Source organism: Alexandromys fortis, unplaced genomic scaffold (genome assembly GCF_014885135.2).
Source record: "Alexandromys fortis isolate MF-2015 unplaced genomic scaffold, M_Fortis_MF-2015_v1.1 scaffold_51, whole genome shotgun sequence".
NCBI classification, from domain to species: Eukaryota; Metazoa; Chordata; class Mammalia; order Rodentia; family Cricetidae; genus Alexandromys; species Alexandromys fortis.
Window position 1 is genome coordinate 8,189,102 of NW_026067925.1, and position 21,658 is coordinate 8,210,759.

Genomic DNA, 21,658 nt, shown 5'->3' on the forward strand with positions numbered 1-21,658 from the left:
TCCAAGTTGGCAAACGCTAAATTTTATTGACATTACTTCCAGGAGCAGAGATGACTCAAAGACAGCTTCATCACCAAGGCCCACCCCAGCATTAGTAACAGCTCACAAAGTTGAGAACGTGGAGCACACTGCACAGCCTGCAGGCAGCTCAACGTCCCTCCAGGGTGTCTCAGTTGGTCCAAACCTCTTCCAGGCAGAATGGCTGGTTTCTGCTGCTTCCAGGTAGCTGGCCTGCTCTCAGAGTCTTCTTTACCTTGCAGGTCTCCTGTGGTCTGAGGGGGATGTCAGCTCTAATAGTTTACTCTGACAGGAAGGGGCCTAATGAATCTGGTTAGTTTCAGGGGCTCCTGAAGCTATTTTGAGTTGCTGGCCTTCCTGCAGGATGGATTGTCTTAATCTTGGAGGAAGTGGTCACTCAACAACCAGCCTTCTAGACAGCAGTGTCTTGATCTTGAACATCTCAGCCGGCAGAGCAGGCCTGCTCTTCATAAACCGCCCACTCTGTGGTATGAAGCAATAGCACAGAAACAGGCTGAGAGAAGTGACCGATGTCACTTGATAACATCATCAATCTGTCATTTTACGTGGCCTGTGATAGATAACAGCTTGGACTGTGTCTTGTCACACAGGACAGGAATGGCTGTGAACTTAGAGTACATCTCAAGACCTCCTCACAGCACCAGCTTGGACCAGGAAGGACCAGTAAGGTTAGCCCACAGTCACTAGATTGCTTACTTTCTTATCAGGTTCGTGAGACCATTGTTTCCTCTTACTAGGGAGAAAACGGAAGTTAGGGAACCCACTCAAGGTCACTGAGACTGAAGGACCTTCCAGCAGCCAGGCCCTACTACAGTGCTCTGTTCTGGGCTCAGCCCCTGGACCATGATGCCTTGGGGCTGGACACGACAACTCCTGATGTTTGCATTTTCCACAGTTCCTGATATACAAGGTAGTCCTTAAATGTGTGTTGAGCGGAAGTGACACCAAGTGTGTGTCCCTCAGCTATCCATTCCTAGTGTTGTCCAGGAAATGGTACAGGAAAAGCTTGCGATTTTTCACTTTTAATGACTGGAAGACTCTGCTAGGGAACAACCCCCAGAAGGCCAGGTACACCTTTAAAGACAGCACTCTGGAGGCAGAGGCAGGCGGATTTCTGGTTCTGGTCTGGTCTACATAGTGAGTTCCAGGACAACCAGAGCTATGCAGCTCTAGACCCTGTCTCAAAAACAAAACCAGCTGGGCACATTCACCTTTAATCCCAGCACTCAGAGGTGGAGGCAGGTGGATCTGAGTTCTAAGGGCTGCCAGGGCTGTTACACAGAGAAACCCTGTCTTGAAACACTCCCCCACTCCAACCCCCAAAAAAGAAAAACAACAAAACAAAAAACCACTAAAACCAAAACAGACTGCTATGTACTCTCAAGACGGTTTCTCCATAACTACCATCTACTTTCCTGTACCCGCACTGACTCTGTCCTTTGGCCCTACGCGTTTGTGACACTGGCAGCTGAATTGGTCTCAGCTATCCTTAGTGCTGGTCCCAGAGGTGTGCACCTGCAGTCAAAAACGCTTGGGAGGCTGAAGTGGGAGGCTAGACAAAAGTCCAACCTTAGCTAAGTGAGTTCAAGGCCTGCCTGAGTTACAGAGCAAATACGCAGTCAAACACTCCCAGCCTAGCAGACTGATTAAGGGAAAAGTGAGGACGAAGCCTCTGGGGGAGGAATACCCTGTTTTCTACTTAAAAATAAAAACTGTCTGCCATTTGCCCTGCATCTCCTCAGAGTCTCTGTGGAGACTAACTGAACCGGACGTGCAGAGAGCGACTCTTCGCAGACTTTCCCTGCAGGGTCGGACCACGGCGTGCGTTCACGTCCCGCGCCCCAGATCCACGCGAGCAGGCGGACGGCCGGGTCCCCTGGGAACGCCGCAGCGGGAGAAGCGCCCGGCGGAAGGGAGGGGTGAGCTCGGAGAGGGGCGTGAGGCCCCGACAGGAGCAGGACACGTAATCCCGAGCGAGCCAGCGAGCAGAAGGCGCGGCAGGGGCGCGACCCACACGCCCGGGGGCGGGGCACCAGGCCCCCTTCACGCCCGAGCCGCCTCGGCAGCGGAAGTTCCGGTGTCGGCGAGCGGAGGTGAGAGGTCAGCAGGAAGTCGATACGTGGCCGCCGCCTGTGCCCGCCGAGGAGGCGCTCGGAGCGGAGATGGCGGCGCAGCTGAACGTAGAGCAGCAGCTCGAGGTGTCGCTCGACGGCCTCACGCTGAGCCCGGACTCGGAGGAGCGGCCCGGCGCGGAGGGTGCCCCGCTGCTGCCGTCGGCGTCCTCGCCCTCCGGGACTGGACGGGGCCCAGGCGCCGCAGGGCAGCAGCCAGAGCCCGGGGAGGCGGCGGCAGCTGAGGGCGCGGCCGAGGAGGCGCGGCGGATGGAGCAGCACTGGGGCTTCGGCCTGGAGGAGCTGTACGGCCTGGCGCTGCGCTTCTTCAAAAGTGAGCGGGTTCCCTCGCCTCTGCGGGGCTGCGGGCCGCCCGAGCCCGCCCCACCCACCCGAGCTAGGCCGGGGTGACCGGAGCGTGCCTCCGTCCTTGGCGGCACCCGGAGTCTGTCACTGCGGGTCTGGTCCCCGTGTCACACCCCTGAGGGGCCCGGAAGCCTGGCTTAGCAGCCGGCGTCGCCTGCGGTTGCTGGGGCGTTATCACCTGGTTTAAGTTGTCTGGTTTCCGAGAGCTAGAGTGGCCGAAGGAGCGCGCGCTCCCAGGGCTCCCGTTCTGGGATGGATTTCTCCTTTTCGTTGCTCTTTCTCCACCGGTTTGCCCTTTCCTGTGGCTCGCCACATCAAACCGATTTAAAAAAAAAAAAATCTTAGTGGAAGAAAATTGTCTGTGGGTCCCACACATACCTTTTTCTAGCCTTGGAAACCGGGAGCCTGTATAGGACAGGACATGATCATTCGGCGGTAGGGATGGAGCGAAGGAGGAAGTAAAATACTAAGTTCGTTTATGCCCTTTTGTTTGTATGTCCTGCTAACTTCTAAATGGTTATGACATTTTACCTTGTAAGTGAATTACGAAGACTAAGGCCCAAAAGTACACTCCCACTTTCTCCCTCCCTCATTCCCGTCTCCTCCCCTCTTCCTTTCTCTCCCTCTCTTTCTCCCCCCCCCCCACAATTAACTTTTTTAATGCCAAATTCCGGTGGGTGGTGGTTTTCTTCCCTTTTTTTCCCTTTTTTTTAAAAAAAAAAAAAACAACTGGGTTGTTCATGTAGTTAATAATGAAGGTACCACTCAAAAGATTTGGTCAGTGGGAAAGAGCTTGACTAAATAGTCTGATTCATAAAGATATTTAGGTCTTGAAAGTCAAGAGAGAGAGAGAAGGGCAAATGAAACTTTAAAAGTGGTTGCTAGGCTCCACATGCATTCCAGAACAGCGTATTTATGACATTTTCCGCAGAGATAGTACTTTCAGATTACATATTTTACCGGCTGAAGTTGGGTTGTTCATTGTAGTGATCCATGTTAACGTAGTTTTATTCTTAAATGGCTTTAATTGTGCAAATTCGTGAAAATTCCCAGAACATTAAGTGGTTATTCTGCAGTCATTGTAATTTTTTTGTTTTTAACGTAAAAAGTGTATCCTTGAACTGTTCATTGCCACTGCTGTGTTCTAGCTGCCTTGAGGACTTGGTAATGAGTTTAGAATTACTGTCTCTTGAGTTTGGAGTTTGTTGTAAGTAAATGTAAACCCACTTGTTTGTGCAGTTAACATAGGTATTCTTGCCCTTAAAAGTTAATTTTTGGGCTAGGCAGTGGTGGCGAACACCCTTTATCCCAGCACCCCGGAGGTAGAGGTAGGAAGGAAGATCTCTGAATTTGAAGCTGCCCTTATCTACTAAGCGAGTCCAGGACAGCCAGAGAGCTACACAGAGAAACCCTGTCTCGAAAAACAAGTTAATTTTTGGAACTTGCTTTTCAGTAACATAAACTGCAAAAAGGAACCAACTCTAGGCTTTTTTCCCTTAAACTTAATTGTGTGTGTGTGTGTGTGTGTGTATGTGTGAGAGAAAGAGAGAAAAAGAGAGAGAGAGAGAGAGAGAGAGAGGAGACAGACTGACTGACTTGTGTGCTGGGAGTTGAAGGGGAATCCTTGGGATGTGCTCTGCGCCATTCTGAACTACTAAAATAGGATTCCAGACCCAGGAAGAACCAACTTCTAATCCTTGATTTTGCTGCATAGGTTAAAAAAAGGGGTAATTTCATCTGAGCCCATCTTCTTTGAAAATAGCAACATCTGCTTCAAGAGATTAAGTTTCTGAGCATGGAGTTAAACACCTTTAATCTCGGAATTTGGGAGGCAGAGGCAGGTGGATCTCTGTGAATTTGAGGTCAGTCTGGTCTACACAGTGAGCCCTGGGACAGCCAGAGCTACATAGTGAGAGCCTGTCTCAAAAACAAAACAAAGCAAAAACCTAAACAAACAGATTAGTTAATTAATTTTAAAAATTGCATAATGGGCAGCAAATTTAGCATTGTTTTGGGTCAGACTTAATTTAAATTATTGTTGCTATATAAATTCCTAGAAAACTAACTTTGCTACAATCAAGTTTCTCTATAAAGAAGCTGAATTAGGTAACACTAGTTCCCTCACATTTAAAAGTTAGTGGTCTAAACAGACTTTTAAATTGCCTTTTGAGTCGCAAGGGTTTTCAGAGAGCCCGTATTTGAGGTGCCTGAGTTACCTGTCACCTTGTAGAAGAAAATGCACTGATGGGGATAGTTTGCTCGGTTTCTAACTTAACCTGCTCAGAATTGTAGCCAAGCACTTAAAATAGCTGTTTAGCAGTTCAAAGCACTTCTCTGTGTGGATTATTGTTTGAGATAACAACGAAGGGCTGGCCGTGGAAGGGCACTAATTGGGAGAGGGAAGAGGGTACAGAAGAATTAACAGAAGTCGGGTGAGTCCACAGTACTGCCTTTGTTTTTGTAGGTTGCATACCTCGGTGTGTGGAGGTCACAGGACAGCCTTGGATCTTGGTCCTTCTTGAGGCAGGATCTCCTTTGCTGTAGTGTAGCAGCCCAGCTGCTACCCCCATAGCTCCTGGAGAGGTTTCTGTCTCGGCCTCTCACTGGAGGAGCACTGAATTTGTAGTTGTGCACTACCACATCTCTCTTGATGTGGAGTCAGGAGATCTGAACTTACCCACGGAGGCATCTCCCCCAACTCAGGGCTTCATTTTAATGTATGTTTTTCTCCTACAAAATAAGTGTGGCAGTTGCTTTAAACTAGTGTCTTACTTTTTGTCTTTTTTTTTTTTTTTTTTTTTTTTTTTTTTTTTTTTTTTTTTTTTTTTTTTTGGTTTTTCAAGACAGGACTTCTTTTTATAAGTTTTAGGATAGCTCTCTGGCTATCCCAGAACTCACTGTGTAGACCAGGTTGGCCTCGAACTCACAGAGATCTACTTGCCTCTGCTTCCCTAGTGTTGGGATTTAAGGTGTGTGCATAACCACATAGCTCACAATGTTTTTTAAATTACACTTTATCTTCTATGGACTAAATATGAATCTTTTTTTAAAAATATTTATTTATTTATTTAATATGTATACAATATTCTGTCTGTGTGTATGCCTGCAGGCCAGAAGAGGGCACCAGACCTCATTACAGATGGTTGTGAGCCACCATGTGGTTGCTGGGAATTGAACTCAGGACCTTTGGAAGAGCAGGCAATGCTCTTAACCTCTGAGCCATCTCTCCAGCCCTAAATATGAATCTTGAAAGCAGGATTATCTATTCCATTGAAAATACCTGAAAGGGTCTGGGATGTAGCTCAGTCTGTCGAGAGTGCTTGCCTGTCTAGCTTTACGACCTGGGTTCTGTCACCAGGACCATACAAGCCAGGTGTGGTTGTGCAAGTCTGTAATCACAGCTCTCAGGAGGTGAATCTGAAGTTTGTTTTTTTGAGACAGGGTTTCTCTGTAGCTTTGGAACCTGTCCTAGAACTTGTTCTGTAAATCAGGCTGGCCCCAAACTCACTGAAATCTGCCTGTTTCTGTCTCCCGCGTGCTGGGTTTAAGGGAATGTGCCACCACCGCCCAGCAAGGTGAATCTGAAGTATAACGTCATTCCTAGCTGTATAGACACACACACCGGAAAAAGGAAGGAAGGAAGGAAGGAAGGAAGGAAGGAAGGAAGGAAGGAAGGAAGGAAGGAAGGAAGGAAGACAACGACAACAGTGTAACCTGGAGTCTGGAAGTCTGTTTTGTATTCCGTACTTGTCATAATGATGATTATAGCCAATAGCTTACTATGTCAACTCCTCTCTTTATTTTTTAAAAATTTATTTTTATTTCATGTGTGTTCGTGTTTTGCCTACATGTATGTCTGTATGAAGGTGTCGGATCCCCTGAAACTGGAGTTATAAGCAGCTATGAGGTGCCATGTGGGTTCTCTGGACGAGCAGTAAGTGCTCTTAACTGCTGAGCCATCTCTCCAGCCTCCTACTACACCCACCTCTCTTAATTTTTTGATGAAGTGAAAGTGAAATGATGTAGGCTGGGGGTGTAGCAGTGATAAGTGCTTGTTCAGTATCTGTAACATAGCATACATAGTAAGACCTTGAGTTCTGTCCCCGGGCATGGGGTGTGTACATATAGATGAAAATGTCCCTTTTGATGTTCTGTAGATTAACATTTTGTTGTCTAACCGCCAGGGATTGCTGTGCCCTTATGGATAAGGTTTACTATTAGAATTACTGCTGTGTGGATGGTGCAGACCTCTTTGCCCTTCAGGAGCGTGGAGTCAGGAGACTTAAAGAGCTGGTTGATAACTGCAGCACAGGTGGAGGAAGCAGAGGGGACAGGGGAAAGGGATGGCAGGCTTGTGTGTTTGGAACATGACAGGAGATAGTTTGATGGGGAGAGGAGAAATTTGAAACTAGATCCTGGAAGGACACAATGAAGTTGTACACAGTTTAGCCTTTCTGTTAGGTGAAGAACCAGGGAAGGTTTTTTTTTTTTTTTTAAAAGCAAATTAATTGCTCTTAATTCTATCTTAGCAAGATTAAACTGGCCTTTCTTAGCTTTTTATGTTAAGGTCCTAAAGAATTCTAAAGCTCTATGCTTTTCTGATGGAGTTAACTTGGGGAATTAGGTTTTGTTTTTGTTGAGTTATTCAGGGTCTAGATTTTTTAGATGTTTTTTCTTCTCTAATAGTTAATGGCTGTATTACATTTGTCTAGTAAACTGGTTGCATTCATTTGTGATTTCACACTAGTGGTTGTCAGTAGTTACGGTGTGCAGATGTTTACTAGATGTCAGGTGAAGGTTGTCTACACACTGTTTTACCTACTCCTCCCATGAGACTTGCAGTTATCTGCAGTGCTTCGTGAAGGAACCTGGCCCAGACCACTCAACCATTCCCTCATAAGAAGAAAGCTGGATCTTGGTATGGCTTCAGACAGGTCTTCCACTGCAGGGGGTAAAAATAGATAGGACTCTGCTTTCTGATAAAATACACAGGGGAAAATGTTTCAAAAGGACTGTCTAGTTACTTTGTCCCTTGAATAGTTTTTGGCATGAAAATATTAAGAACTAGTGGAAAGATCCACGTTGGTTTTGTTTATTTTAGATTTATTTTATTTATATGTCTGTATGTATGTGTGCCTACCACTTGGTGCCTGGTACCTGCAGAGGTCAGATGAAGGCAGCAGATCCCCTGGAACTGGAGGTGCAGGTGGTTGTGAGCTGCCATGTGGATGCTGAGAACCAAACTTGGGTCCTCTGGAAGAACAGCCTGAGCCATTTCTCCAGCCCCCAAGTTTGCTTTTAAAGCATTATCCCCTTAAGGAAAGTTTTAAGTGTATTAAAAGAGGTAAGTGTGAGTGGGGCTAGACAGATGGCTTAGAAATTAAGAGCACTTGTTGCTCTTGCAGAGGACCTGGGTTTGGTTCCCAGCAACTTCATAGTGATTCCCAATCATCTAACTCCAGTTCCAGGGGATACAGTACCCTTTCGACCTTTGTCGGGTGTAAGGCACAAACAAATGTGGTACATACATACAGGCCAACACTAATACACAGCACATCTTTATTTATTTATTTATTTATTTATTTATTTATTTATTTATTTATTTATTTATTTTTGAGATAAGATCTCTAGCTGTTCTGGAACTTGATATATAGTGACCTCAATTCATAGAGATCCACCTGTCTCTTCCTTTCCAGTGCTATACCTGGCAAAATTATAAATGTTTGTAATTGAAAAAATAAATATGAGAACTCTCTGAATTTTTGCATTGCATCTCTGTTGGATTGAAATTTTGAATGAAAGGCAGGTAAGATGGTTCAGTGGATGAAGGTGCTGCTGCCAGAGTTCTGTTACTCTACACAGAACACACCATAGAAGAAAGGAACCGGCTCCCACAGGTTTTCCTCTGACAACCCCTCAACTCCCATAAATAAACATGTTAAAAACAAGTTTTGTTTTGTTTTGTTTTTTAAAGACAGGGTCTCTCTAGGTAGCTCTGACTGTCTTGGAACTCCCTATGTAAGCCAGATTGGCCTCAAACACAGAAATCTGCCTGCTTTTGCCTCCCAAGCTCTAGAATTAAAGGCAGGTGCTGCCATACCCTGCCAAAATTTGTTTTATTTTGGAGATCGAGTCTTACTCTGTAGCCAGGGTTACACTAACATTGCTATTGATTATTCCCAGTATGGACAGTATTACATATGAGCAGAGAATTATATATATGTTTGGATTTTTTGAGACAGGATTTCTCCATAGCTTTGGAGCCTGTCCTGGAACAGCTCTTGTAGACCAGGCTGGCCTCGAACTCACAGAGATCTGCCTGCCTCTGTCTCCCCAGTGCTGGGATTAAAGGCCTATGCCACTGCCACCTGGCTTTTGCTGGGGGAGGGGGCTGTCCTGAAATTTACTGTGTAGTTTAGGCTTGCCTGAACACATAGAGATCCGCCTGCTTCTGCCTCCTGCGTTCTGGGATTAAAGGTGTGCTCCATTCCTGACTGGAGATACAGTTTTAGTTCTGATCATCCTAACAGGCTTTGTTCAGTATATTTTTAGTAAGTCAACAGTGTGACTTAGCTGTGGAAGAAAAGCTTTGACCTTGAGCTGCTTTGGGGGAAATGTGTGATACCTGTAGTGAGAAAGAAAGGGGCCTCTGTTCTCTGCACAGGTCAGATGAGTCCTCCATATTGCCCTGTTTGAGGCTCATCTTCCAGAGTCAGTGATGAGAGGAAACTCTCGGGAGAGAGTGACTTACATCAAGTGGGGACAACTTGCAAGGATTAAACTTGGGTCATCAGGCCTGGTGGTAGGTCCTAAAATTATCCTCTGCACCATTGCACCAGCCCTTTTTTTTTTTTTTTTAAGTTTATGTCATCTCGATATGGACTCTGCTGAACTATCAGGTGTTTTGGGTAGGGTTTCTCTGTGTAGTCGTGACTCTCCTGGAACTTTGTAGACCGGGCTGGCCTCAAACTGGATCCACCTACCTCTGCCTCCCGAGTGTTGGGATTAAAGGCATGAACCACCACATCTGACTGTCTTTCTTATTTGCTTATATGGAAGCCTACCAGAGCCAATGATAAGGAAAAAGAATCACACAGTTGGTATTAATAATAATGTACTATTAACTTCTGAAATTCATTTTATTGATGACTCAACTAAGAAAGTAATTCATCCAATGGCTTAGAAATGTCTGAGATTTAAACCCAGTCCATCTGATTCCAAAGCCCCTGCCAAAACATACCACCTCATTAGAGTGGTTATACTTTAAACATACCCTTCTAAAGTATATACAATTTGTTAATGCATGATCCTATTCAAAGTGATTAAAATGAGTTTTGTTTTTAATCAATTTTAAAAATCATTTTTAACTGGGTGGCAGAAGCAAACAAATCTCTGAGTTTCTAGCCAGCCTGGTTTTGCATAGTGAGTCCAGGCCCGCCAGTGCTACATGATGAGTTCCTGTTTCACAAACAGCAGTAAAAATAAGCTTTTGAACCAGGTGGTGGTGGTGCATGCCTTAAGTCTCAGCACTCAGACTGAGTTCCAGGACAGCAAAGGTTACACAGAAAAACCCTGTCTTGGGGGAACATTTAAAAATTATCATTGTAGCCGGGCGATGGTAGCACATGCCTTTAATCCCAGCACTCAGGAGGCAGAGGCAGGCGGATCTCTGTGAGTTGGAGGCCAGCCTGGTCTACAGAGCTAGTGCCAGGACAGGCTCCAAAGCCACAAAGAAACCCTGTCTCGAAAAACCAAAAAAAAAAAAAAAATTGTATATTTTTTAATGTTCAAATGATACTGTCTACATGCCTGTAAGCAGTTTGACAGATGGGTTTCTCTATGGTAACTTTAGTATAAATAATGATAGTTGTTCAACAAAGAAATAAGTCAGACTAGGTGTGGTGGCACATGTCCACAATCCCAGTATTTAGGGGCTGAATCAGGAGGACTGAGTTGAGGCCTGCATGCGCTGCATAAAGAACTAGAAACCACCCTGACTTAAGAGAAAAAAATTAAAGGAAAAATGAAGAGAGGGGAGGAAGAAGAGAAAATATTCTATAAAGGATTTCTGTTTTAGGCTCTGACTATTAAAATTCAGTAAAAAATAACAGTCTTTATATACTGCTTTTGCCTGTTATAGGCAGTTATTGACTGTAGCAAGCAAACCAGTGTCTTTCCAGTGCTGAAAATTGTGTATTTTGACAGTACCAATTATTTTTTTTAATTTGTTCTCTTTCAGTAAAAGATGGCAAGGCTTTTCATCCAACTTATGAAGAAAAACTGAAGTTTGTGGCACTGCACAAGCAGGTTCTCTTGGGCCCATATAACCCAGACACTTGCCCTGAGGTTGGATTCTTTGATGTGTTGGGGAATGATAGGAGGTAACAAGTGTTTATTTAATAAATTTAATAATGATGTTAGAGGTATAATGTGAATTGCTTAAGGTGTAAATAGTTAGCATTGCAACTGAAACATTCATATTGCTCATAGTGAAAGACGTTTACTTACCTGGTTATGAACATAATACAAGTACAGTTTTATCTAACACTTCCTAAATAATATTAAAAACAGCAATTTTAAACACGTACTACTGGGTCTGGAGAGATGGCTTAGCTATTAATCAGCTGTTAAGAATCAAACCATCGCCGGATGGTGGTGGTACATGCTTTTGGGAGGCAGAGGCAGGTGCATCTCTGTGAGTTCAAGGCCAACCTGGTCTACAGAACGAGTTCCAGGACAGCCAGGACTGTTATACAGTGACACCCTGTCTTGAAAAACCAAGAAAAAAAAAATTAAAACCATTTATAATTCCAGTTTCCGGGTATCTGATGCCCTCTTTCATCCTCCAAGAGCACATATTATGATTCTCTTATCTAGACATACATAAATTGTGCCAAAAAACAGAGTAATTTTCATTCAAGCTAAAATATGTAAAAATAAAATATGGATTGCTTTTTAACAAGTGTGAATAATCAAAGTGCATTTATATTTTGGATTGTTTTGGCATCTTATTTAATATATCACTATAGGTTTGTTGAAACTTGACATCCTGAACTTTCTGATTCTAGTAAAAGCATATTTCATTTTAATTGTAGTCGAGTATTTTTCATATGGGTTTAATTAAGTAAGATTCTCATTTTGCTAAAGGAAGGTAACTGTTTCTTTTATTCTTTGCAGGAGAGAATGGGCAGCCCTGGGGAACACGTCCAAGGAGGACGCCATGGTAGAGTTTGTGAAGCTTCTAAATAGGTGTTGTCCTCTCTTTTCGGCCTATGTTGCTTCCCACAGGATAGAGAAGGAGGAAGAAGAGAAAAGAAGGTGATGTTATAGGGCGTGGTAGTGGGCCCTTGCACTGATGCTTTTGCTTTGTTCTAGGTCCTCACTTCCACTTCTGGCAGTTTTTCAGCACTCCTGGTAGGAGCAGATTTTCATATAAGTTTTAAGGAAGCGGGGCTGCTTCCTTCTGGTTGTGCCCTTAAAGTGAGCCTCCCATCTACAGCAGCATCTTTTGTTTTCCTTTGAGGCAAAGTCTTGCTGAGTGCTGGGATTACACATATGTACTACCACCCTGGCTACCTTTGTTTTACTACAATAAGCTTTTTAACAAGCTCAGCTGCTGAGCCATCTCTCTAGCCCTCCCCGCCCCGCCTCATCACTTTTTTAATTTTGTATTATTTATTTTTGGTTTATGTACATAGGTGTTTTGCCATGGGTGTCGGGTCTCCTGGAACTGGAATTACAGACAGTTGTGAGCTGCCATGTGGGTGCTGGGAATCGAACCAGGGTCCTCTGGAAGTGCTCTTAACCACTGAGCCATCTCTCCAGCCCCCCTGCCTCATCACTTTTTATTGTTTGTTTATTTATTTATTTATTTATTTATTTATTTATTTTCAAAGCAGGGCCTCTAAATTGTGTGAAGCTCTGGTTGTCCTAGAACTCACTCTGTAGACCAGAGTGGGCTCAAACTCAGAGATTGCCTTTCTCTGCCTCCCAAGTTCTGGGATTAAACGCACCATGGTCCAGTCCCTTTTTTATTGTTGTTGTTGTTGCTTTGTTTGTTTTTCTACACAGGGTTTCTCGGTAGCTTTGGAGCCTATCCTGGAACTTGCTCTGTAGACCAGGCTAACCTTGAACTCACTGAGATCTGCCTGCCTCTGTTTCCCAAGAGCTGGGAACCCAATTCCTTTTTAAAGAGAAGGTTTCACTGTGTATTTCTGGTTAGCTTAGAACTCCTGCCTCTGCCTCTGCAGTGCTGAAAATCACCGTGCCAGGCTAAGACTTGATACTTAATGAAAGTGAAATAGCATGGAAAGTTGATTTATGTATTTTAGTACATTGTTGAATTATATGTAACACCTTTTAAAGTTGCGTTTTTTGTTTCTTGCTTTTGTTTTGTTATTAAAGACTATGAAAGCACCCAGCTAATAATTATTCTTGATGTGGTCATGTATGTTGTGAGATTGATTTCATTTTAAGTTTCTATTATATGGAAGTTTATGTGTTTGAATTTTTGATAGATTGCTATTCTCTGAACAGATTTTTGTCTTATTTTTCACTGGGAAGTGAAATTTAAATTATTTAAATATAAGATTCACTGTGCAGAGTTAATTCTCTTTGTTATGTACCTTGTAGAAAGGCGGAGGAGGAGCGAAGGCAGCGTGAAGAGGAAGAACGAGAGCGTCTGCAAAAGGAAGAAGAGAGACGGAAGCGTGAAGAGGAGGAAAGGCTTAGACGGGAGGAAGAGGAGAGGAGGCGAATAGAAGAAGAACGGCTTCGACTGGAACAGCAAAAGTGAGTTGTGTGTTTTAGAATGTTCTGTGACTGTGTGCCTGGGAGTAGACTCGTGTTAGCCCCTTTTCATTTTTAACAGTGACTCATGTTTTTTTGTTTGTTTGGTTTTGTTTTTTCGAGACAGGGTTTCTCCTTGTAGCTTTGGAACCTGTCCTGGATGATCTGTAGACCAGGCTGGCCTCAAACTCACAGATATCCACCTGCCTCTGCCTCCTGAGTGCTGGGATTAAAGGCATGTGCCTCCACCGCCTGGCTGTGACTTTTGTTTTTTATCAAAGAATAATGTGTTGAAGAAATTTGGGGTTAGCTTGTAAAACCTAGAGACTAGAAGCAGCAATTGAGGTTGTTGAGCTTCTCTGTCTTGAGTCCAAGGTCTTGAAGTTTTCATAGTCTCTTGTCTTCTTAGTCTGTCTCTTCATGATCACTTTTTTCTGCAGTTTCTGTTCTTTGTTTTTACAAGGCTGTCTTACCTGGGAATTTCTTTTTTTGTTGTTGTTTTTTTTTTTTTTTTTTTTTTTTTGGGGTGTGTGTGTGTGTGTATCTGAGAGGCTGGCTAGAATCTGAAGCCCAGTTAAAAATTCTGAGGACTTAGAGCCTAGCTAATCTGTGTATATCAGATAGCTATTCCCAGTCCCTGTACAGGACACAGGAGCTGAAACTGCTTTATTCAGTAAAGGCTGAAAGCAGCTGTCTTAGAAAGGCCTGGCTTTTCAAAGGGCAGCTGTAGATACAGAGAGGTAAACAAATGGAGGAGAGAAGGCCTAGGGATCCAGGGATACAGAAAAGTTAAGCCAGAAATCTTGAGGTACATTGAGTTCTCTTCATTGTTTCCAGCTAGCTTCTCAGAAAAACCTTCAATGGTAGCTAGCTTCAAATGGCCTCATTCTACTTTGGAACGAAGTTTTAATGCCATTCTCTTTTGGATTTGGAATTGAATACCTTAGGTGGACCCAGTGCAATGCTTTAGTCAGTATCTGAAGTTTTTGCTTTATTTACCTGCTTACTTCGTAAATAGATTTGAGATCTTTGGTAAGTGGTCACATAACAGTTTTGAAACATGTAGTTTTCTCTGAAGAAAGTCAAGACAGTTGTAATAATTTAGTAGAAATTGATATGTCCAAGCAAGGTGCAGCATTGTTCAGCTGTGATCCCAGCACTTCAGAGGCTGAGGGAAAGTCAGCCCGGGCTCTATATAATACGACCCCATGGAGAGAGAGGGGGAGGAAGAGAAAGATCACTAAACCAAGCAGCATGCCCTGCTGTTACTGTCTCCAGTGCGTCTCAATAAAGATACCTTTAGGGCAGATGCTGCAGACTGTTGGCTTGTCATCCTTAACAGAGTCTATATAGCATCGATTAGCTGTCCTCCTACCTTGTGCTGCTCTGGGCTGTTGAGGTAGGGAAACTGTAGCCAGAGTCAAACACCCATCCATGCCCAAATGGCAGTCCGTCATGTTACAGCATCATGGTGAATTGGTGCAGTCTCTGGAGCCAGACTAGCTAGATTTGAGTCCTGGCTCTCGAATCTAGCTGCAGCTGAGTCTTGGGCAATTGCCAAAAAATCTCATAGTGTCATCAAAGACTATGTGTAAATGCTTTGAACATTGCGGATCACATCAAAAGAGCACAGTAAGTGTTAATAATTAATGATGCTGTTGATGGTGGTGATGTGCTTGGTATTTATTCTCCATTCCAACTTTTCTCAAAAAAACCAAAAGTTAGAGGTCAGTTTTTTCCTTGAATATTCTGTGCCTGGAGCACATGCTATTTGTTAAACGTTATTAGTTAAGTCTTTTTCTAAGTTATAAACTATAAGAATGAGCAGGTCATTTTATTTCGTTATGAACAGTCTCCTGTCGTCAGACTGGCATGTATTTATTAATGTTTTTAGGCAGCAGATAATGGCAGCTTTAAACTCGCAGACTGCCGTGCAATTCCAGCAGTATGCAGCCCAGCAGTATCCAGGGAACTACGAGCAGCAGCAGATTCTCATCCGCCAGCTGCAGGAGCAGCACTATCAGCAGTACATGCAACAGTTGTATCAAGTTCAGCTTGCACAGCAACAGGTATGACAGCAGCTTTAGAGAAGGTGTTGTGTTTCCATGGAACCCAGTTTCTTTCCTATCAGTTGCAAATGAATTTTGCATTAGCTGGCCTCTAAGGTATAAAGTAACTCTTCAGTTTATCTTTTAGACAGTCTATTTAGCATTATACTGACAGTTACAAGAGAAAATACAGGCTCTTGAACCTCCAAGGATGTACTTTTATATTGTTATGTTTATGTTTATATTGTTGTGTGGGAGTTGTCTAGGTCTAGTGTCATAACAGTGAGTCTGGTATGGACTGAAGTAGTGCCCCTGAAACTGTGAAGGCCTGGGTAGCTAGCCTTAGTGTAAGAACATCCTTCAGGCAGAACATGCAGTGTCAAGGTCAGACAGCTTTGAGGGGTTTACTTCCCTCCCATGAGCCCATAGGCTAGTTCCTCAAAACTGGGCCAGATCCATTATAACTCGTGACAGCATATACTCCTTCTCCAGCGTTCCAGTCCTAAATACCGCTTCAACATTTAGAAAGCTTGGGCTGGAGAGGTGGCTCAGCTGTTAAAGGCTCGGCTCACAACCATATAGAAGGCAGTTTAAGTGAAAGACAGGGTACTTGGATTCTGTCCTGACTCTGCCATTATCATTGGATTTTCTGACATGTTACTATTGCTCTGATTTCCTGCTTTTTCTCAAGTTCTGTGAAAATAAGACACAAGAGCAAAGTTCCTGATCTCATGGGATTATAAAAGAAAGAGAATAGCTAGGTCTGGTGGTACAAACCTGTAATACCAGCTACCCGGGTGACTGAGAGTTCAGACTAATCTGGGCAACTTTAGAAGGACCCTATTTCCAAGTGGAAAAGGGAGAGAGATGGAGGGGGGCCACCAGGGGAGTAGGAAGATAAATTAATTGATTTATAAATGTTTACCATATTGGACCATGACAGTTTTTGACAGACAAAATCAGCATGCACACGTTATTCATTATATAATAATAAATATTTTTTAGGAAGGTAAAACATTTTTAAATGAAATAACCTTTCTCCCCTATTTTTAGAAATCGGTGAGATGTTAAAAGGCCCTAAAGATTGTATAAAACCCATGAGAGGATCAGAAAGATACTAACCATAGTTTAATAAGCATTTTTGAGAGATGCTTCTGCCTCTTCTATGGCCTGTTTCTACTTTAGTATTTTACCCTCCTCACTCCCCCCCCCCCTTTTTTTTCACTTAATAGGCAGTGAAATAATAACTTTGCTGTTACATACTGTTCTGGTCATGGTCACTATCACTTTATGTGGAGGAAGTCATTCTGGTAGGATAAATCCAAGAAATGGAGTAATGGAATTAGAAATCTCAGAATTAGTATGATCAAACTCTAATTGGTTGCTTCTGGGAATAGATGGGTACAGTAGGCTACCTGAGAACTCAGCCTCACAGCTTCATAGCCACATAAGTTCTTTTTTTTCTTTTTTTTTTTTTAACAGTTACTAATGAATTTTACATAAAAGGGAGGAAGAAAGCATTTTACTGCTAAAGTATGAACTTTGATGAACTGCTGTGCCGGTGTCTGTTCTGCACCTTTCTTTGTTCTTAAGGCAGGGTCTTGTGTGGCTGAGGCTGAGACACACACTACCTCCCAGTGCTGGGGTTACAAAGCATGCACTGCCATATCCAGATCTTCCTGAGCTTTTTAAAGCCTTCAGGGAGAGGGGAGAGAGAGAGAGCCATATAAATTGCAGCCTACTCTGTGTATTAGATAAGAGTCCTGGGCTGTAGAATCCAGAAAAGGAAGTTTATTGATTTTACTGCAGAGTTTCAAGAATGCCTTCTACCATCATGTAATGTTTTGAATGTACTGACTTGTTTTGATTGTATTTATTTGTGATAACTGGTGCTTTTTTTTTTTAAACTAACCTTAGAAGTGATTTAGAGTCTAAGCCTTAGAGTATATTTTAATATGTTGTGTTTTGACTGGGTGATGGTGTTATATATCTTTTATTTTAGCACTTAGAAGACAGAGGCAGGTGGATCTTTGTGAGTTTGAGGCTGGCCTGATCTACAAGAGGTAATTCCAAGACAGCCTAGGAAACACAGAGAATCTCTTTCTTGAAAACCAAACACACAAAGAAATATCGTGTTTTATATAGCAGCAGAGAGAGGTGTTTTTCCTTAGAAATGATTTCTTATATGAATTACCTGCATAGATAGGTCAACATACATGTTTCTCTTGGTATGATTTAATATTTTTGTTAAAAGAGTAGCATCGATCCTTGGCCTTCTGGCAGAGGCTAAGTGTTTACAAAGGTGACTTATGCTGTCACCTGCTTTGTCCTTGACCTGACGAGGGCTGTGGGGGTGAAGAAGAGAAGCTGAGATTGAGTGCTGTGCTCTCAGATGGAGGCACTCCAGCAGCTGCGTGGAACTCAGTGCATTTATCATACACAGCAAAGTCAGCACCAGTCATTCAGGACTTCTCCCCACACATCCCCAAATGCCAATGAGTAGTTGTAGGGGTAAATTTTTTATTTTCACAGTGCAGTATCCCATAGCATTAAAAACAAATACTCTTATTTGTGCCCCTTATAGATAGGCCTTACAAAATTAGCATTGAGGGGCCAGACATGTGTGGCTTTAAACCCAGCACTCGAGAGGCAGAGGCAGGTGGATCTTTCTCTTGAGTTTCAGGCTAGCCAAGGTTGCATAGTGTGACCCTGGAACTAGCTCTGTAAACCAGGCTGGCCTCGAACTTGCAGAGATACCTGCCTCTGTCTCCCGAGTACTGAGATCAAGGGCCTATGCTACCATCGCCCAACTTTTTTTTTCTTTGAGGAAAAGGTAGACTTTTTCTTAAAGCACAAATTATACAATGAGGTGTGTGTGTGTGTGTGTGTGTGTGTGTGTGTGTGTGTGTGGTTTTAAAGTAGGCAAAGCATATCTATAGTTATAAAGCCTGAAAATACTGTTGGAGAAGGTGTCTAGAGGAAGGAACTAGAGAGGTATAAATACCTTGGTATAAATAATTTCTCGTTTTGGATGATGGTTAAATGGATATGTTTGATATATGAAAGTTGATTAAGATATATAATTTATGATTTGCACACTTCTATTTGAAATTGGGTCTCCTGTAGCCTAGGCTTGCCTCAAATTTACTGTGCAGCAAAGACTGACATTGAACATCTTATCTTCCTCCCCCCACCTCTTAGAGTTTTGGGACTACAGGCTTAGATGACCACACCTGTGGTGGGGAGTGAGTACAGGATTGTGTGCATGCTAGTAGTCACTGTGTTTTACATCTTTCTGCATGTATATTACAATGTACTTTTAAGTTCCTCAAAAAGTTAGTAGCAGGTTAGAGAAATGGCTCACTGGATAAGAGCATATACTGATTTTGTAGTTTTCAACCCTAGATCAGGTGGCTCACAAACTGCCTATAACTCCAGATTCAGGAGATCCAGTACCCAGTCTGCAGGCATCCAGACTACATGTGCATACCCACCTAACTACATACAGTTAAAAATGAAATAAATCTTTTTTTAAACACAATTTACTTATGAGGGTATTTTGTTTGTTTGTTTTGTTTTGTTTTTGAGATAATGTTTCTCTGTGTAACCCTAGATCTCCTGGAACTCAGTCTGTAAACCAGGCTGGCCTGGAACTCAGAGATCCTCCTACTTTGCTTCCTGAATACTGGGACTAAAGGCATGTGCCCAACTAACTCTCCATTCTGTTTCAGGACATTTAAAAAAATATGTTATTTATTTTATGTGTATATAAAAGAGAAGGTTACGCTTGCCATAGTATGCATATAGACATCAGAGAAGAACCTGCTGGAGCCAGTTTTCTCCTTCCATCATGTGGGTTCCAGAGTTCAGACTTAGGTCAGCCAGTTTGGTAGCAAACGCCGTTATTTGTTACCCTAGTGTTGAAATAAGAGCGGCGGCGGGGCTGCGTCCCCAACACCCTGGCCGCTTGGCTAGCTCATGCCCGAAATAACAACACACAAACTGTATTCATTTAACTGCTTGACCCATTTCTATCTAGCCTCTTCTAGGCTAATTCTCACATATTAATTTAGCCCATTTCTAATCATCTGTGTAAGCACCCCAAGGTGCGCTTACCGGGAAGTTTCTAGCCTCCGTCCATCCTGGGAGAGTGTAGCATGGCAAGCATGGTGTCTCTGCTCCAGAGCAGAGCTGTTGAGTCTCTCTGGGAGCAGAGCAGAGTCTGACCTCACTTCCTCTTCCGCCCAGAATTCTATTCTGTTTACTCCTCCCACCAATACTTTAACCTATGAGGCCAAGCAGTGTGTTTATTACTTAACCAATGAAATCAACAGATTGATATATGACACACCCACATCACCCTAGATTCATTCCTGTTGCTGCCATAAAACAGGGGCTTGTTTAGCTCACAGTTCCCTTTGGGAAAATCACAGCGGCAGGAGCTGGAGGCAGCTGGGCATGCCACCTCCACAGTCAAGAGAGGGAACAGTGAATGCATCATTATTGCTTTCAGGGCTAGAGAGGTGGCTTAGCAGTTAAGAGCATTGGGAAGCTCTTCCAGTGGTCCTGAGTTCAATTCCCAACAACCACATGGTGGCTCACAACCATCTATAATGAGATCTGATGCCCTCTTCTGGCATGCAAGTGTACATGCAGATGGAGCACCATATACATAAAATAATAATTAATCTTAAAAAAATAATAAGATGGGCTGGAGAGATGGCTCAGTGGTTAAGAGCATTGCCTGTTCTTCCAAAGGTCCTGAGTTCAATTCCCGGCAACCACATGGTGGCTCACAACCATCTGTAAAGAGGTCTGGTGCCCTCTTCCGGCCTGCAGGCATACACACAGACAGAATATTGTATACATAATAAATAAATAAATATTTTAAAAAAATAAAAAATATATAAAAAAAATAATAAGATATTGCTTTCCTCTGGGTTTTTCAACTCACACCGTTCAGGATCCCCTGCCTCAGGAGTAGTGCTGCCCACAGTGGGCTGGGTCACGTCAACTGATGAAATAAAGACAGCTTCTCACAGACATTCCCACAGCCAAATCCAATATAAACAGTGTTTTATTGAGACTTTCTTCCTAGCAGATTCTAGATTATTGACAAAACTAACTTGTATGGTGAGTCAGCTTTCCAGCCCTCAGTAAACAATTTTTTTCTGGAAGATTTATTTATTTTATGTGTATGGGTGTTTTACTTGAATGTATGTCTATGCATATAGATGTGCCTGCTTCTTGCATGGGTCAGAAGAGGTCATCAGAACCCTGAAACTTAAGTTGTGGATGGTTGCGAGCCCTATGTGATGCTGGGAACTGAACCTAGGTCTTTTGTAAGAGTAGTCAATGCTGTTAGCCACTGAGCTGTCTCTCCAGCTCTTATAATCGAATACATATTAGCTTGATAGTCTGCATGCTGAGGAGTGACCACAGTGAAGTAGTGTGTCTTTGTTCTCCATAAATAAGCCATTGTATTTAAGTACAGAAAACTCTGTGCAATAAGAACACTGCAATTTATAGCATAAAATAATCTTGGACTTGAGCCAAGGTGTATGAGGCACATTCATTGGTATTGTGTGTCAAGGCAGCCATGGGCAAGAGTGTATGTGTTGTGTATTCAGAACCCATGCTGTGTGGAAGTTGCCTTGATGCAGAGGAGTTGAGCACTGTCGGAAATACCTTGGATTTATTATACTTTGATTTGGAATGAATTTGTAGTCCTTGTACATTCGGAAACCTTGTACTCTTGCCAAATTTTTGCGACTTCCCACATTCAATTATGTGGCCCCAGTATGGGTTTGTAACACAGTTTAAAAAGCTGGGTGCTAGGCAAGTGCTGTACCACGGAGATCTATATTCTCAGCCTTTTTTATACTTTAAGACAGGGTCTCACTAAGGTGCCACGGTAGGCATAGAACTCATTCAGTATCTCAGCCTGTTCCTGCCTCAGCGTTCTGAGTATCTAGAGTTAATGACCCATGCCATGGCCTAGCAAATTTCTTTTCTTTGTACTTTCTCTTTCCCTGCATTGAAAACAGCTTGGTATTGGCATAAAAACAGAGAAGTCGACCAATGGAACCGTATAGAAGACCTGACTTTAATCCACAAACCTATGAGCACCTGATTTTCGATAAAGGAGCTAAAAGTATATAGTGGAAAAAAGAGAGCATCTTCAACAAATTGTGCTGGCAAAACTGGATATCAATCTGTAGAAGAATGAAAATAGATCCATGTCTGTCACCATGCACAAAACTCAAGTCCAAGTGGATTAAAGACCTCAATATCAGTCTGAACACA

General features: G+C 43.0%; 1 protein-coding gene and 1 long non-coding RNA gene across 2 annotated transcripts in view; one reads left to right on the plus strand and one right to left on the minus strand.

The window, feature by feature from the left end:
- On the minus strand, positions 1-5,298 carry LOC126502102 (uncharacterized). Its single transcript, XR_007591843.1, has 2 exons — positions 2,895-5,298; positions 1-501 (listed from the first exon to the last, which is right to left on the minus strand). It is a non-coding gene; the product is annotated as an uncharacterized lncRNA (long non-coding RNA).
- Acbd3 (acyl-CoA binding domain containing 3) overlaps positions 2,132-21,658 on the plus strand; it is a 27,539-nt gene continuing 8,012 nt past the window's right edge. The window contains exons 1-5 of the mRNA XM_050142903.1: positions 2,132-2,484; positions 10,756-10,897; positions 11,694-11,834; positions 13,149-13,307; positions 15,199-15,373. Of these exons, the coding sequence (XP_049998860.1) occupies positions 2,202-2,484; positions 10,756-10,897; positions 11,694-11,834; positions 13,149-13,307; positions 15,199-15,373 (900 nt within the window). The 5' untranslated portion in view covers positions 2,132-2,201. The remainder of the gene's footprint in view (positions 2,485-10,755; positions 10,898-11,693; positions 11,835-13,148; positions 13,308-15,198; positions 15,374-21,658) is intronic.